The 15,566-nt window shown below is 32.9% G+C and overlaps 1 protein-coding gene across 1 annotated transcript; it reads left to right on the top strand.

Moving 5' to 3' along the window:
* Positions 1-9,590: 9,590 nt before the first annotated feature.
* Positions 9,591-14,844, top strand: LOC144555452 (protein spotted leaf 11-like). The gene is made up of 5 exons (XM_078303789.1): positions 9,591-9,816; positions 9,865-10,116; positions 11,092-11,208; positions 11,640-12,074; positions 13,138-14,844. The coding sequence occupies exons 1-5, from the start codon at positions 9,724-9,726 to the stop codon at positions 14,317-14,319; spliced, it is 2,079 nt and encodes a 692-aa protein (XP_078159915.1). The 5' UTR covers positions 9,591-9,723; the 3' UTR covers positions 14,320-14,844.
* Positions 14,845-15,566: the final 722 nt, after the last annotated feature.

Below are 15,566 nucleotides of genomic sequence, written 5' to 3'. Positions count from 1 at the left end.
CCGGAACTGTAAAAGGGAATCTTTTAGAACTAGTGAATCTGAACAATTCGTTTAATTTTGTATAAATCTCAAAACACAAATAATACTGTCCTGCACTATTCCGAATAGGCACCGTTTTTGAGTTAATCTGAATATGTAAAGTAGTGGGCATCACCTTACATGTACGTGAGAGGATACATATTCCATCCTTATTTCCGTTTTTAAAATCTAAACAGTCGATCTAAACCGCTCAATATGATTTTTATATTAAAATGTATTTGAAGACCAAATATTTTTTTTATATAATTTGTTTACTATTTTTTTGAATGGTCCATAATCTTGTGAAAAATAGTAATATATTTTCTTAACTTCATAAGATAAAGTGACATCTAAGAAAAATAAAATAATTCAACGAGTTAAGAGCTTTCAATCTGGCAAGAGTAAATGAAATTGAGTGCCTCTGTTCATCTATTTGTTATTGAAAGAGGAAAAATACTTTCTAGCCGTTAAAGATGGTACTGTCAAACTAAGATGTGGATTAGTGTCATGCAAGATGAGATGTACGCAATGAAGATGAATAATCATGTTTATAGTAGATGCACGTGCTACTTTTACTCGATTGGTTACTCGCACAACAAGAATGAGACACTTTTCGCGAGAATAAAAAAGTGACTTTTTGCGACAGACTACTCTCATTGTTTAGTTTTTTCTTTTTACGACGGACGACCGTCATAAATGCGTTTTTTCTCTCGCAAAAAGTGTATACTTTCTTGTAGTGTCGGCTTTGATCTGATTCTGAACCGAAACCGACATGATTGGTTAAATTGAATAGGTTATGATTTTAGTATATAATATATTACAGTTTGGTGGAGTAAGCTTACTCTATCTGTGAGTTCCACGGTTAGAGTAACACCATGTTATAATTTTCTTTCTGAAGATAAGCTTACTTCACCAAACTGTAACTAAACTCCAACCAAATATAGTTATTTTAATCCACCTTAATTCAGAATAAGAAATTTAATCCGAATTAACTTTACTCCACAACCAAAAATGACCTTAAGTTATAGATACGAATCCAAAATTAATATTTCTATATATTCAATCCGAATCCTATCATTATCTGACATAACAATGGGTAAAGTATGAAATAATTCTATAATCATATAACTAATAACTATCTGTTGTAATGTTATACGGTAACAATCATAAGAGAAAATAAATACTTATAATGATAGATACTTCCGAATCAAACTTTGAGATTAAAAAAACATTTATTTTTACTTTAATTTCCTTTCCAATTTTAAAATAAATAAATTCTTAAAGAAAAAAAATACTTAAACTTTAATCCTAATATCTATGTTCCTTGCAAATGTTGCATCAGTGAAATAATATTTTTAATTTAAATAGATTAGAATTTGATATGAAGTTGTTATTTTAATTTATTATCACATTGTGTTACATTATTACGGTCAACAATAAAATTTTGATCTAGAATGATGCTTTTAATTAATTGATATGTTGCTAAAAAAAAAATTGAGAAGAGATGTTTACTTGACAATAGAAAAGCCAAAAATTTCAATGTTTTAAAAAACTTTATTAAATTCTCATGATCTGAAACCATCCCAGGCATGAACCTAATTGGACAGTTTCCAAATAAATTATAAATATTTATCTATCCGAACTCGAGTTATCATATCTGAATTGTCTGTTATCCATGCTATAAATATTAAAAGATGCTCTTTCAAGTTAATATATATAGACCGTTTGATTGTAAACGGAGTCTATCTGACTTCTGTCTATATATAGTGCGGATTTAATTCGCATGAATTTTAAAGCTAATCTGACGATCCATATACAGTAGATTCCTTTTTGAGTTGATTCAGGATCCGAATTAGTATAAAGTTGTCCAGCGGTGAGAAAAAGGATCTGATGATTGAAAATTTGACTTCCACTAGATATGTAGCCTTCGTTCATACATATATCAATATTCCTTGCTCGGTGAATTTATAACAAACAAAGCCGCCTGTATCAGAATATATATCAGATAGACTCGGAATAATTAAGTTCTATGTGTAAAGTTTGATGATAAGATCAAAACTTACACCAACTTACACCAACCTTTTTTTGTGGAGACTTCAACGAATTAACACGCGTGTTGAGATTTGAATTAGGTCTGTGTGGCTGCAAGAGAAAGTAAAGTAATTAAGACCATTTCTCGGGAAAATATAAATTATTCGAGACACAACTTGAATGAAGCGTTTGGCAAAATGGCACCTCATTTTCGAAGGATGAGATAATTTCCAGGAACAAATATTATATTGTTTTAATTTGATTGTTTTGTCACTTGGTCGATCCCAACCTCTGTCACCCCTTTAGATCCACATTTCCTGAAACTAAATTCGTTTTAAAAACTATATCAAATACCGTGAACATTTTTCTTGTAAGAAACATCCTGCTAATGTTTTAAATGCATTTTAGTGTTAGGAATTCTATTTTTGAAAGAACAAGTACAGAGCTTAAAGAGGCCATTCGGCAGCCTTTCTTCTAAGGTCTTACGCTGGCTAAGAAGTTTTATTTAATTTACCTTGAATCAAACCGAACAAGTATTTCTTAGGAACCGTGAAAATCATTTTTCACTTCTTAGGAGCTTAAATTATCGCTTTAGTTAAGAACGGCCTTCCTATAGATCAAGCCAAGATATCACATATGTAAGTTGTATATACTTGTATAATTATGTATAAAACTAGTAACAATTAAAAAAAAGTTTAAGTTTTTTTTTTAATATTATAAGTATTATATTGTTAAAAATAGTAAAGAATCAAGGAATTGATCTTAGTTAGGGCTGCTAACGAGCCGAGTTAGCTCGAGTTATGGACAACTCGAATTCAACTCGGAAGATAGTGAGTCGAGTTGAGATTATTGAGCCGAGCTGGCTCGCTGACTCGAATTTAACTCGCGAGTAACTCGAGTTGGCTCGTGACTCGTGAGTCAACTCGTTTAAGGTGTTGAAATGTTGAACATTTGAACTGATGATTGTTGTTATGTAATAATATGAGAAGTAAATATTGAATTAATAAACAATTCACAACAAAATGATTAAATGAAATGAATTGGGTCAACTTGGGTCTGTCACATCTAGTTGGGAAAATAAAATGAGCAAAAAATTATGAAGAAAATCATTAATCAAACAAGTCACGAGTTATAACGAGCGAGTTGAGTCCAACTCGAACTCAACTCGTTTAACTCACGAGTTACTCAACTCGAGTCAAAATAACTCGAATTTTAAACGAACAAGTTGTTAGCGAGTTCATTACTGAGCTGAGTTTGAGTGACTCACGAGTCACGAGCTTTTTATACAGCCCTAATCTTAGTCATTCACCATCGATCATAGAACTAGAATAAGTCAAGAATAGAACTTGTTCTCTTTGTATATTTGGAAAAAGGAAAAAAGTAGGTAAGAGTTGGTACCAATAGGTTACCAAAAATAGCATCAATACCAACGGTACAAATTATATATCTGTTTGCGTGTATGAATAGAGATCAGAACTTGTATAAAAAATCATAAGATAAATATACAAAATATTTTCATCATCTCCTCATAATTCCCTTTGTTATTTTCAACAAATATATATTTGCTTATCATGTCTATATTGGATTGTGTCATAATATACTTGTCTGTTTGACTAGATTGACAAAACATATATTTATTGAATTCTACAATCTTTTGTCTTGAAATATTGTGCATGTTTATGACTATAGAAATTGCAATATGCATATCAAAGATGGACAAAAAAATATTATATTTATCAACGATGAAGTCATGAAGCACTGGGCATTGGACAACATAAGCATCATCTTAAAATTAGAATAATTAATTTATAAAATTTATAAAATAAGTTTGATATTGACCTAAGTGGGGTCAGAAACCGTTGCAACAGATAGTTTATCTGTGGTGCCACCGAAGAATTCCTTGACAACGGTAGAATAATAGATAAAACAGGTTGGCACCCCCGAATTTCCAGAGGTCAACCGTTATGGACTCGTTACCACAGTTATCTATCGTTATGCATCCGTGGCAATGGTTAACAACCGTTAGGGTTAATGGCAACCAAACCCAGGCATAAATTGGCCAATCGTTATAACGATTCAGGAACCGTTATAATGGTTAATACCAAATTACTTCATTCCGGTCAACTCACTATAAATAGAAGCAAAATCTGGGTTTGGATTATCACTCTAGCCGCCCTCTAACTTCAAAACACGAATTTTTAGATCTAGAAAAACCATTGTTGTTTGTGCACATGAACTTCAATATTCATATTCAATCTCAAGCTTATTCAAATAATACATAATCTCTCAGAGTGATCAACATTCTCACTTATTCATTTGAGCCTTGTTGCTCACCTTGTTATCTTTGAGCCTTTAGTGCTCGTGAGCCATTCTGTGCTCAGACCGTGTGACTTCCTAGAAGATTGTAAGGGTTCACCGGTTCCACCTTGTACTCCTTTCTCATTGGTAAGAAAGGCGCGCCATCTTGAAGGTTGCGAGCTCCGGAGACGTAGGCGTTAATGCCAACTCCGTAAACAACTCTCGTGTTAAGTGTCTCTAAACTCCAGTCTTTACTTTATTATATTTTAGTTTAGAACCAAGTTATTCGAGTTTCCATCAAGAATAACTGCAAGACACATTAGTTAATTTAACTTAGATTAAAAATTTAAAAATGCCCTATTCATCTTCCTCTAAGTGCCTTTGGGACCAACAATCTATAAAAAATGATGATATTTAACATGTATTTTGTAACCCAAAAGGGACAATCATCTCTGTATGGCAAAGACAATGCTCTCCGTGTGAGAGGTTGCATGTTCGAAATCTTAAAAACAACAATTCTTTGTAGATATTAAATAGTTGATTGACTTAACCTCCAATCTTTAAAAAAAAATCATATATTTCGTCTACTTTGAGAGTTCGATCGAGTGACTTAAAATTCAACCACCTGAAATTAACAATTCTTGATGCATAATCAAATAATTAATTTGCATGAGATTTAATTGTTAGGCTGTAAGCCTGTAGGTCATATTCACAAATTTACATTTCAAATTTTAATTTTATCTACACTTTAGAAAAGTAATAATATCATTTGGACTGTCAAAATAACCATCTTCAGGTGATCTCTGCTTGTAAATGATTAATAAATGTAATTAGAAAAATCTATTCGCTTAAGATTATTCTAATGGAATGCAAATAACATAATTAATGGAACTAATAAATTGATTTATGTACTGTACTTGACTTCTGATATAATTAGGATATATTTTATGAAATACATTGATGTAATTTATACCTTGGAAAATAGTTAGGAGTGAGTCTATGGTACTATGCATATTACGATTTGTTACCGTGCTACGGCTCTATATTCGAGTTTTAAAATCTTAACAGTCGATCCGAACCGTTCATCTTGTTCTCCATCCAAATTTTACATTTTTTGAAATTTGCTTACTATTTTTTTAGATTTATTGAAAATCACTGTTTTTGGATGGTCCAAAATTTTCAGATCAAGTGATTTTCTAAATATCTAAAAAAATAGTAAAAAATTTTCAAAAAATATAAAATTTGGTCTCCAAACACATATTAATATGGAGAACAAGATGAACGGTTCGGATCGACCGTTAGGATTTGAAAACTCGAATATAGAACCGTAGCACAGTAACAACCCGTGATATGCATAGTACCATAGACTCACTCAAATAGTTAGTTTCCAAAGATTCGTATAACTATAACCTATGTCATGTCATCTCTATTATCAACCATTGGATGTGTATCTTTTTTTTTAATCTTAATCGGAGGGCTCACATTTCACACTTCTCTCTTCTTATTTATAAGTATATATATTTGATAGGTAAGATATAATGAAATTCTTAAAGCAATACAACTCTTTTGTGATAATTCCGTAGAATTATCGGGTGATTAATTATGTTATTTTTTCATTAGCAGTACGTTTTGAAAAACAATATTTATTATATATTTCCAAATTAGTTGTGATAATTTCGTATAATTCTCAGGCGAGTAATTATGCTTTTTTGTTATTAACAATACGTTTTGAAAAAAAAAATTTATTTATTTCCAAATTAGTTGCACGTAGACTTTATTTATATAAATTGTATCATTTTATAATTTAAAGTTTTTTCAGTATACGCTTTCTTCAAAACGAAGTCCGAAAAACAACACTAGTTAATGCAATTATGTTGACTCATAACTTTGCTAATTATATAATTTAACTTAAACTAATATGATTATGTCAAAATTATATAGCTAAAATTTGTACTAATCAGTACATCTACACTGATTTACTCAGTATAGTAATGTTAGCTAATATATTTAATATAGTTATATTGATTTAACATTAAATGAAATCAACAAATCCCGATTTTTTTATTAATATCCAAAAAATAAATAAAATTTTAAAAAATATCCAAATACGGACTGAATGTCGAAAACTACCCAAACCGGATTTGGAACAAATTTCCGGTTAATGAATTTCCGGACTCAAAACAATATATCCGGTTAACCATTAACTGGAAAGTTATATATATATATATATATATTTTAAAAAAATAACATATCCGGTTAATGGTTAACCGGAAACTTGTATTTTTTATTTTTTATTTTAAAAAAAACAACAAATTTTTTATTTTTTATTTTTTGTATTGAAATATTAGAAATGTTGAATATATTTCTTTAAAAATAGATGAAATACAATATAATTTGATTTATTAGAAAGACTGCAACAAATAATCCGGATCAATATTTTTCAGGCTGGATTTTTCGTGGCTGTAAGAAAAATTAATATATTTCTTTATGTGTTATTGGGAAAAAATAAAAATGCTTAGATTCTGAGTTATTGATCTTGGTTCAAAAGTCACTTCTGTGTAATCCAGAAAATATTGTGATCCTTCTAGGACATTTAATTTATAAAAAGTTGTATCTATTTTAATAATTATTTTTTAATAACAATAATTAAATAACTTAAAGTTTTTGCTTTTTTTCAAAAATAGATATAACTTTTCATAAATTAAATATCCTAGAAGGATCACAATATTTCCTGAATTACATAGAAGTGACTTTTGAACCGGGATCAATAACTCAGAATCTAAGCATTTTTATTTTTTCCCAATAACACATAAAGAAATATATTAATTTTTCTTACAGCCGCGAAAAATCCGGCCTGAAAAATATTGATCCGGATTATTTGTTGCAGTCTTTCTAATAAATCAAATTATATTGTATTTCATCTATTTTTAAAGAAATATATTCAACATTTTTAATATTTCAATACAAAAAATTAAAAAATTAAAAATTTTTGTTTTAAAAAAAATACAAGTTTCCGGTTAACCATTAACCGGATATGTTATTTAAAAAATATATATATATATAACTTTCCGGTTAATGGTTAACCAGATATATTGTTTTGAGTCCGGGAATCCATTAACCGGAAATTTGTCCCAAATCCGGTTTGGGTAGTTTTTGACATTCAGTCCAGATTTGGATATTTTTTAAAATTTTATTTATTCTTTGGATATTAATAAAAAAATCGGCAACAAATCTAAAACAGAATTATTGTCTTAATACCGAAGCTAGTCAATCTAAATAATGGAATTATATAAGTATTATGGATTCACATTGATATGCTAAGATTATTATTAAGAGGTTGGTTTTGGTGCAAAGACGTCTCTTGTGCATTAAGATCTTAAAATTTTAAGTTAATCCAAAATTTTGATACCTGCGATTCGAACAAAATGAAGTAAAGATGCCGGGAAATGTTTTAATAAATCCGTAGGGGTGAATAACGGTTTGTATCTGATTCGTATTCAAAAATTATATATAGATATATGAGATCGGAATATCTATGTGAATATAGATACAAATATGGTTTTAATTTTAATTATTTGTATTCAAATAGTAAATATTATCATATAGTTTAATATATATTATGAAAACAAATTACGTTATTCATCATTATAATGATAATTAGATAAATTTTATGAACAATTGGTATTTCTAATAATATTTATATATTTTTAATTAATAATAGTATTGAATAATTGTTTTATGATAAATCTCAATGGTTTCAGATAATTTAATCAAATTTTACATTCATAATGGTCGAATTTTATCTGTATTTGATATTCGGCATTTCAAACTTCTAAGTGATTATAGTTTTATTTGTTTATATTGGTGCGTTCTGTGTAAATGATACATGTTCGAGCGTTTAAGCCATACATGTATTTATACTTTTAGGTTAGCAGATACTTCATCTTAAATTCTTAATTGAAATTTGATATCAAGAACTTGACAGCTTTTCTCAAGATTTTCAAAAAAAAAAAAAAATATCAAGAACTTTTATGATATGGAAGGAATAGACAGCTGTGCACCAAAGAGCCACTTCGGTGCTTTACTGTATACAGTTGGAATGCATGCCTTCGGCCTGTCCGGTCCACACTGCTCGTAGTCTGGATCATGATTTTGGTTATTTATAATTTATCCATCTTGATTAATTCAAACCATATATGAGTTGATCTGACCCCCATGTGAAACTAGAATACAACATAGCCTGCTCACTTTTTGTGGCTTGGATATATTATTATATAAGAACAAAACTTGTTTTATATTTGCCGAGTAAAATATCTTCCAAAGTCCAAACTATTGCCTCTTTGTCTTAAATTTGTTCTAAAGTATATATAAACAATTTGTTTGGTTATTGGAGAAGCATGTTGTGTTTAATTAATATAGCATGCCACCAAGTTTTCAAAAAAAAAAAAAAAAAAATGGAGGGATTCAATGACAATAATTTTGGTGCTCCAACACCGAGCCTTATATTTTATATATAAATTTAAAATTTAAATTTTAAATGCTAAATATAAATCAATGACCTTGTTCTATTTTTAAAGTAATGTATTCACGTAAAAAATAATTTTATATTTATTTTGTACAGTATCAGAAGGTGAAAAAGTTATTATTGGTGCACATGAATCACAATAAACTGTTGGTTTTTTCTCCCCTTTAATTTTGCACAAAACAAATTCAAAAGTCTTCAAATTTTGGTGCACATGTATTAATTTACAAATAAAGTAAGATCAATAATTCAAATGGGTTATTTAAAATTTAAAATTTGAAGTATAAATAAAAAAAAATTCTGCTTATGATCGCTACAACTATTAGAGCCTATTCGGCTTACTATCGGAAATGGATATAGACATAGAAATTAAACTGCTTTTTACTGTTTTTGTGAACTAAATTTTTATTTTCCTTCCCCAAAAAAATACGATGCCATGTGAACCAATGTCCAGCAAGGCAATTTATTAGGAAAAAAAAAAACATCCGAGGGCTTGAAGGTTGATCAAAAGTTTGTTTTTAATTATTTTCTCTGCGTGCATTTTAATGATTTTTTATTCATCCTAATTTCAGACTAGAGTAGCGAGGGCCGAGTGCATATTATGGTGAATCATCTGTGGACCCCAGTTCACAACTACGGACTGTAAGAAAAGATGCATTAGAAGCGCCACATCAAAACTCAAACTCTTCAACAACTGCTCTCTGCTGTTTTTCTACTCTTCTTCTTCCCTTCTATCCTTAGTTCCTTACCACCCACAGCAAAAGTTTTCCCCCTTTTCATCTCACGCCATTTCTGACAAAATTTAGCCTTAAACAGAGGTATAAGACAAATTACAAGGTCGTAATCTATTATCGATGGAAGACGCGACTAACCAATCCACAGTTTCTGTGGCGCCGCCAGATCAGGATGCGGAGTTAGCTCCTGTGGCCTCTCCTGTGGCTTCTCCTGTGGCTTCTCCTGTGGCTTCTCCTGTGGCCTCTCCTGTGGCGTCGGAGGCATTGTTGCAGAGCCTGGTCGATGTGCTCGACGAGATCTCAGCTATTACAGAGTTTAAAAACGCTTATAGGAGGCAATTTTGTAATCTATTGCGACGGATTAAGCTGCTCGGACCGTTGATCGAGGAGCTGAAAGAGAGTAAGAATCCGGTATCCGACAAGGAGGTCGATAGCCTTGATCAGTTGAAGAAAGCTCTCGACTCAGCGAAAGAATTGCTCCGGTTGGGCAGTGAGGGTAGCAAGATCTTCCTGGTAAATGCGGCTTCTTGTTTTTTTTTTTTTTCGTACTTTTAACACTGTGATACCTGTACTCAATAATAAGTTTGAATTTAGTGATTTTGGGTAAGTTCAAATTTATCAGGCTTTTCTCCTACTTAAAATATGGTCGAATGTAGAAAATTGAGCAGATTTCGGATTTACTTTATTATTCATAGGGGATTCTTTTCGTCTAAATAGGCCGATTGGCAGTGGTTTTCTAAACTATATATTACACTTTTTGTTTATTATCAGGATATTGGTATTTTTTCATATCTACAATAAATCTAACCTTTCTCTGAACAATAGTCGATGAATAGTACATCATGTTTGGTGATTTATGTAAACAAAATAAAAATGAAGTTAATGTGGTTTTATATTTCTTAGCAGTAGTGATTTGGGATCTCTAATTAAAAAAAATGATGCCATTTCTCCTGGAGATTTTTCTAACAAAATGTCTAGTTAGTCTCTACCTTTTTAGAAGGGGATATTGTTTGATAATTTTTTAGTGGTTAATGTTGCTAAATTTTAATGTAGTGCATTTCTCATGCAGCTGATAAAAGACTTTTTTTATTTATTATTGAGGTCACTTGGATTTTGACCCGATTTATTTTCATTTTCACCAAAATCAACATATTTCAGAGACGGTAATCTTGTTTGGTGGGATGCACTTTCTATAATGTTCATCACACATTAAATTAGTTAAGTAAATCAAGGTTTGATGCCATATAAAATTAATTTCAAGCTAAGCATATGCTTTGTTGAACGATTCATTGACTTGGTGTGCACCAAATCACTGCAGCTACTTTTGGGCTCAACCTTATGCAATGCCATTTAATTATTTCATACATTGACATAGGTGATCGTGACTTTAATTTTTTATCTATTTTCTTTAGGCTTTCATGTTATTGCACCGAAGAAAAGTTTGACCTAAGAAGTGACATCTTTTTTTGTTCTCTATTTATTTTACAGGTACTAGAAACTGACCAAGTAACTAAAAGATTTTATGAAGTTTGCTCTCAGCTTGAGCAAGCCCTTGCCAATATTCCTTTTAATGAGCTCGATGTTTCTGATGAAGTTAGGGAACAGGTTCAATTTCATTTTTTAATTAAAACTACCTTATTTTTCTTAAATGAAGACTGCATTGTTAATTACTTAATTCAAATAGGTTGGCACAATGGCAACTGTTTAACTTGACAAACTTCACGATCTATATAAAAGTTGGTACAATTGTAAACCATCATTTAGTTATGATTCATTGGTTCATCTTCTGTGCATCTAAAAGATGATGAGATTTGGTACATGTTCTGTACCCTTGATAGTTTTAATGGTCTAACCTTAACGATCCTTGATGCATTATCAAACAGTGCTCAACTGGAAACCTGAGAGATGATTTAAGTTATTCAAATTTCTACTGCTTTATCCTAGTTTGGGTGACCCAAGGGACATAATGTAAAATTTAAAATATTTATGAAATAAGTATTTATTATTTGATCGGCAATTATGTACAATATTGGCAGGTAGAGCTAGTTTATGCGCAGCTCAAAAGAGCAAAAGAAAGAGCCGATACAACAGATATCGAGCTGTACACTGACCTCCTATCTATCTACAACATGGGTCCCGCTGTTTCTGTGGACCCCGTCATTCTGAAAAGATTAGCTGAGAAGTTGCAATTGATTTCAATTCCAGACCTCAAGCACGAATCCCTAGCATTGCATGAAATGGCTGTGTCCAGTGGTGGTGACCCCGGTGAAGTTGTAGAAAAGATGTCGAATTTGCTTAAGAAGATTAAGGATTTTGTGCAGGGTGAAAATCCAGAAGTTACTGGCTTGGCTAAAAATAGTGCAGGCTTTTTGTCTGATAGTAAGTCAAAAGGTCCTGTAATTCCTGATGATTTTCGGTGCCCGATTTCGCTTGAGTTGATGAAAGATCCTGTTATTGTTTCCACTGGCCAGGTACATTTCTTCTTTATCCCTTTTAGTCAAGTATATGCAATTTCGACCAATTTTTATTGTTGGCAAAGGGTATATTAACAATATATGTCTTAGTAAAATGTTAACAAATGAAAAAGGGTATATTGTTGGCAGTTTTGCTATAAGAATTTTGCATACAAGATTCTCAAGATTGATAGCTACAAGATTTCTCTAGATATAGGTTCCTGATGGAAAAACAACGTAATCCTCCAAACAATTAAATAAATTCATTTAAATATAATCATTGAGGGGATGATACAAGTCCATTCTTTTTGTGGCACTGCATTAGTTTATTGCTATGTTGCACGGATATGGGTACGGGTATCGTATCGGATATGATACGAATACGGCGATACGTCAATTTTTAAAAATCATGGATACGATACGCCTATTAAATATATATTATTTTAATTATATTATTAATTCAATATTTGTATTATATTGTAAATATAAAAAATCATGTGGTTATAACAATAAATATGATTAGATATACATTAAATAACAAAATTATGTATTAAATATCATTGTTACTCAATTGTAACATCAAGTGGGAGTTGGTGTAGTGGTAAAGTTGTAGTTTGCTATACCTATGTTTCCCAGCTTGATTCATGCTGGGAGAAAAATAATTCAATTTTTATCCTTTGGTCTTGCGCGGTGCACGAATAAGAGATCTGGCGCTGGTGCGTATCCGGTCCAGACACAGCCGTATCTTGCCGTTTCAACCCGTATTGGCGACCGTATCAAGAATTAAAGATATGCTACATCATCCGATACGGGTACGGGACCCATTATGAAGTATCCGTGCAACATAAGTTTATTGTCAGCATGTATTTCATAAGAGGGATGTGTTTTAGTTGTTGGGGGTGGGGTAGGGTGGGGACAACACTTTAGTTGGAAAGTGTATCAGCATGACGAAACATTTTTATAAGTCTGGCATTTTTTTTTTTTGGTGGGGGGGGGGGGGGAGTGCTAGTGCCTCAGTTAATTTTATTGGCTACAAGCCATCACTATATTCTAAAATCAGGTAAATCTCATTAAATTGCAGACATATGAAAGGAATTGCATTGAAAAGTGGCTGTGGGCCGGCCACAACACATGCCCAAAGACTCAACAGAAACTGTCTACCAACTCTTTGACACCAAACTACGTGCTACGTAGCCTGATCACACAGTGGTGTGAGTTGAATGGGTTGGACCCACCTAAAAGGCCTGTCCTGCTCAACAAGCCACAATCAGCCTGTTCTGCAGCTGAACACTCCAAGGTCCTCGATTTGCTTCAGAAACTTTCATCCCAATCTCTAGAAGACCAGCGGTTTGCAGTCGGTGAAGTTAGGTTACTTGCGAAACGCAATACAGAAAACCGTGCATGCATTGCAGAGGCAGGTGCCATTCCCCTTCTGGTATCATTGCTATCAGTCTCTGATTTGCGCACACAAGAACATGCCGTGACTGCATTACTGAACCTATCGATTTATGAGGAAAACAAGGGAAGAATTATTGCCTCGGGAGCAGTTCCTGGGGTCGTGCATGTGTTAAAAAGGGGTAGTATGGAGGCACGGGAGAATGCAGCTGCCACTCTGTTCAGTCTCTCTGTTATAGATGAGAACAAGGTTACAATAGGTGCCGCAGGAGCGATACCCCCACTTGTCTCTTTACTGAGCAATGGGAACCAGCGTGGTAAAAAGGATGCGGCTACAGCACTTTTCAACCTGTGCATATACCAGGGTAACAAGGGGAAAGCAGTTCGGGCTGGGGTTGTACCCATTTTAATGGAACTTTTGTTGGAGCCAGGAAGCGGTATGGTGGATGAGGCGCTTGCCATACTCGCCATCTTGTCGAGCCATCCAGATGGTAAGGCAGCCATTGGTTCAGCCTCTGCTGTGCCAGTTTTGGTGGACATGATTAGAGACGGGTCATCGAGAAATAAGGAGAATGCAGCAGCGGTTTTGGTGCACCTTTGCAATGGAGATCAGCAGCACCGTTATCTAATTGAGGCACAAGAGCATGGGGTTTTGTCATTACTGGAGGAATTAGCTAGTAATGGTACAGATCGTGGAAAAAGGAAGGCGACTTTGCTGCTTGAAAGATTTAGTAGGTTTTTGGGCCAACAACAACAGGCTCAGGCTCAGGCTCAGGCTCAGCTCGAGTCACAAACTCAGGGTCCGGTTGAGTCTCTAGCACCTGATCAGGAGCAGGTTCCGCTGGATCATTCCACTGTGGATGCGTGATGGCTTAGGTAACCGGGTCTTTGATTCTCTGTTGCAATTTGTCTGGGTCACTGGGGATTGACTCGCAGAAAGTACCCGGATAAATTACTACAGAGAAAGGGAGTTGGAAGTTAATTTGTTAATTAATTTTCTTATGAATGGTATTGCATTCGTGTTATTGCCAGAAACAGGACTTAGAATTGTGTGGTTTTGTTTTTTGTTACTTATTTTTTGCCCTTAGTTCCTAGGGTTAGTAACAGGAAATGTCGGGGAGGCTCTTTAACAGAGTTTTGAGTGTGGCGTGTGTAATATCTGTACAATATCACCATTGATCGAAGGTTGCTATCCTCGATTTTTAGAAGGGGGTACATTGCAGTGCCTAGCCAAGGCTTTAGGGTTGACCTGATCATGTACCCTAATCAGGCATTTTGGGGCCATAATGGGCAACAATGTATGTTATGATCATCGTTAAGTGAAGTAAAAGAGAAATTTCAATATTTTGTTGTGCTATGTTTCTAGTGAAATATCAATAGTGGTCTTACAGGATTTGCTGGCTTGTTTTACTCATGGCTCTGAAGTCTGTTATAAACCTACGAAGGCTGGTCGAGTGGAAGTGTGAAAAAGAGAATAGTTTTCTATTCTGCTTTATTTGCTCGTATCCGGCAAACATGAAATAACAGGAAATTTTACAAGTATCTATTTATGAAAAGAGTCACTCTTCTATTATTTTTTACTTTTCCTATATAATAACGGAGTGGAATAAGTAGGGCTAAAATGAAAAAAAAAAGAGAAATTTCACTATAATTCCATCATAATTTTACTTTTTTCAAATTTTCCACTAATCGATGAAATTTTACCTCCCTTTCGACAACTATTGTGCTATAATTCTACCCTTTCACAATTCTTCTACCAAACAACTCCTGATCAATTGCTGGTGTTCAATTTGAAAGCCGTGCTGCTTTTGATTTGCTTTTCTGGCACAACTAAATGATTGGTTTAAGCTGATCAAATTTTAGGTTAAAATTAGTATCTATACTGTATGTCTGCAGCTCTTTGACAGCAACTTGTTACGGCGAGCATCAATTCAACCTACACTTGCTGACATCAAGGACTCTCATCTAAAATTTTCATAGCATTGTATAAGATGTTTTTTTCATTCAACAAAACCCCCAAGACTAAAAAGAAAGGCATTAGTAGCGTTTTGAAGGTTCAAATCATATCAATTTGAAGAAAGTTACAGCTGATAGTGAAGATAAACAAGAAGGGAA

Source organism: Carex rostrata, chromosome 6, assembly GCF_964058835.1.
Source record: "Carex rostrata chromosome 6, lpCarRost1.2, whole genome shotgun sequence".
Classification (NCBI taxonomy): Eukaryota; Viridiplantae; Streptophyta; class Magnoliopsida; order Poales; family Cyperaceae; genus Carex; species Carex rostrata.
This window is presented reverse-complemented; position numbering and strand designations above follow the sequence as displayed.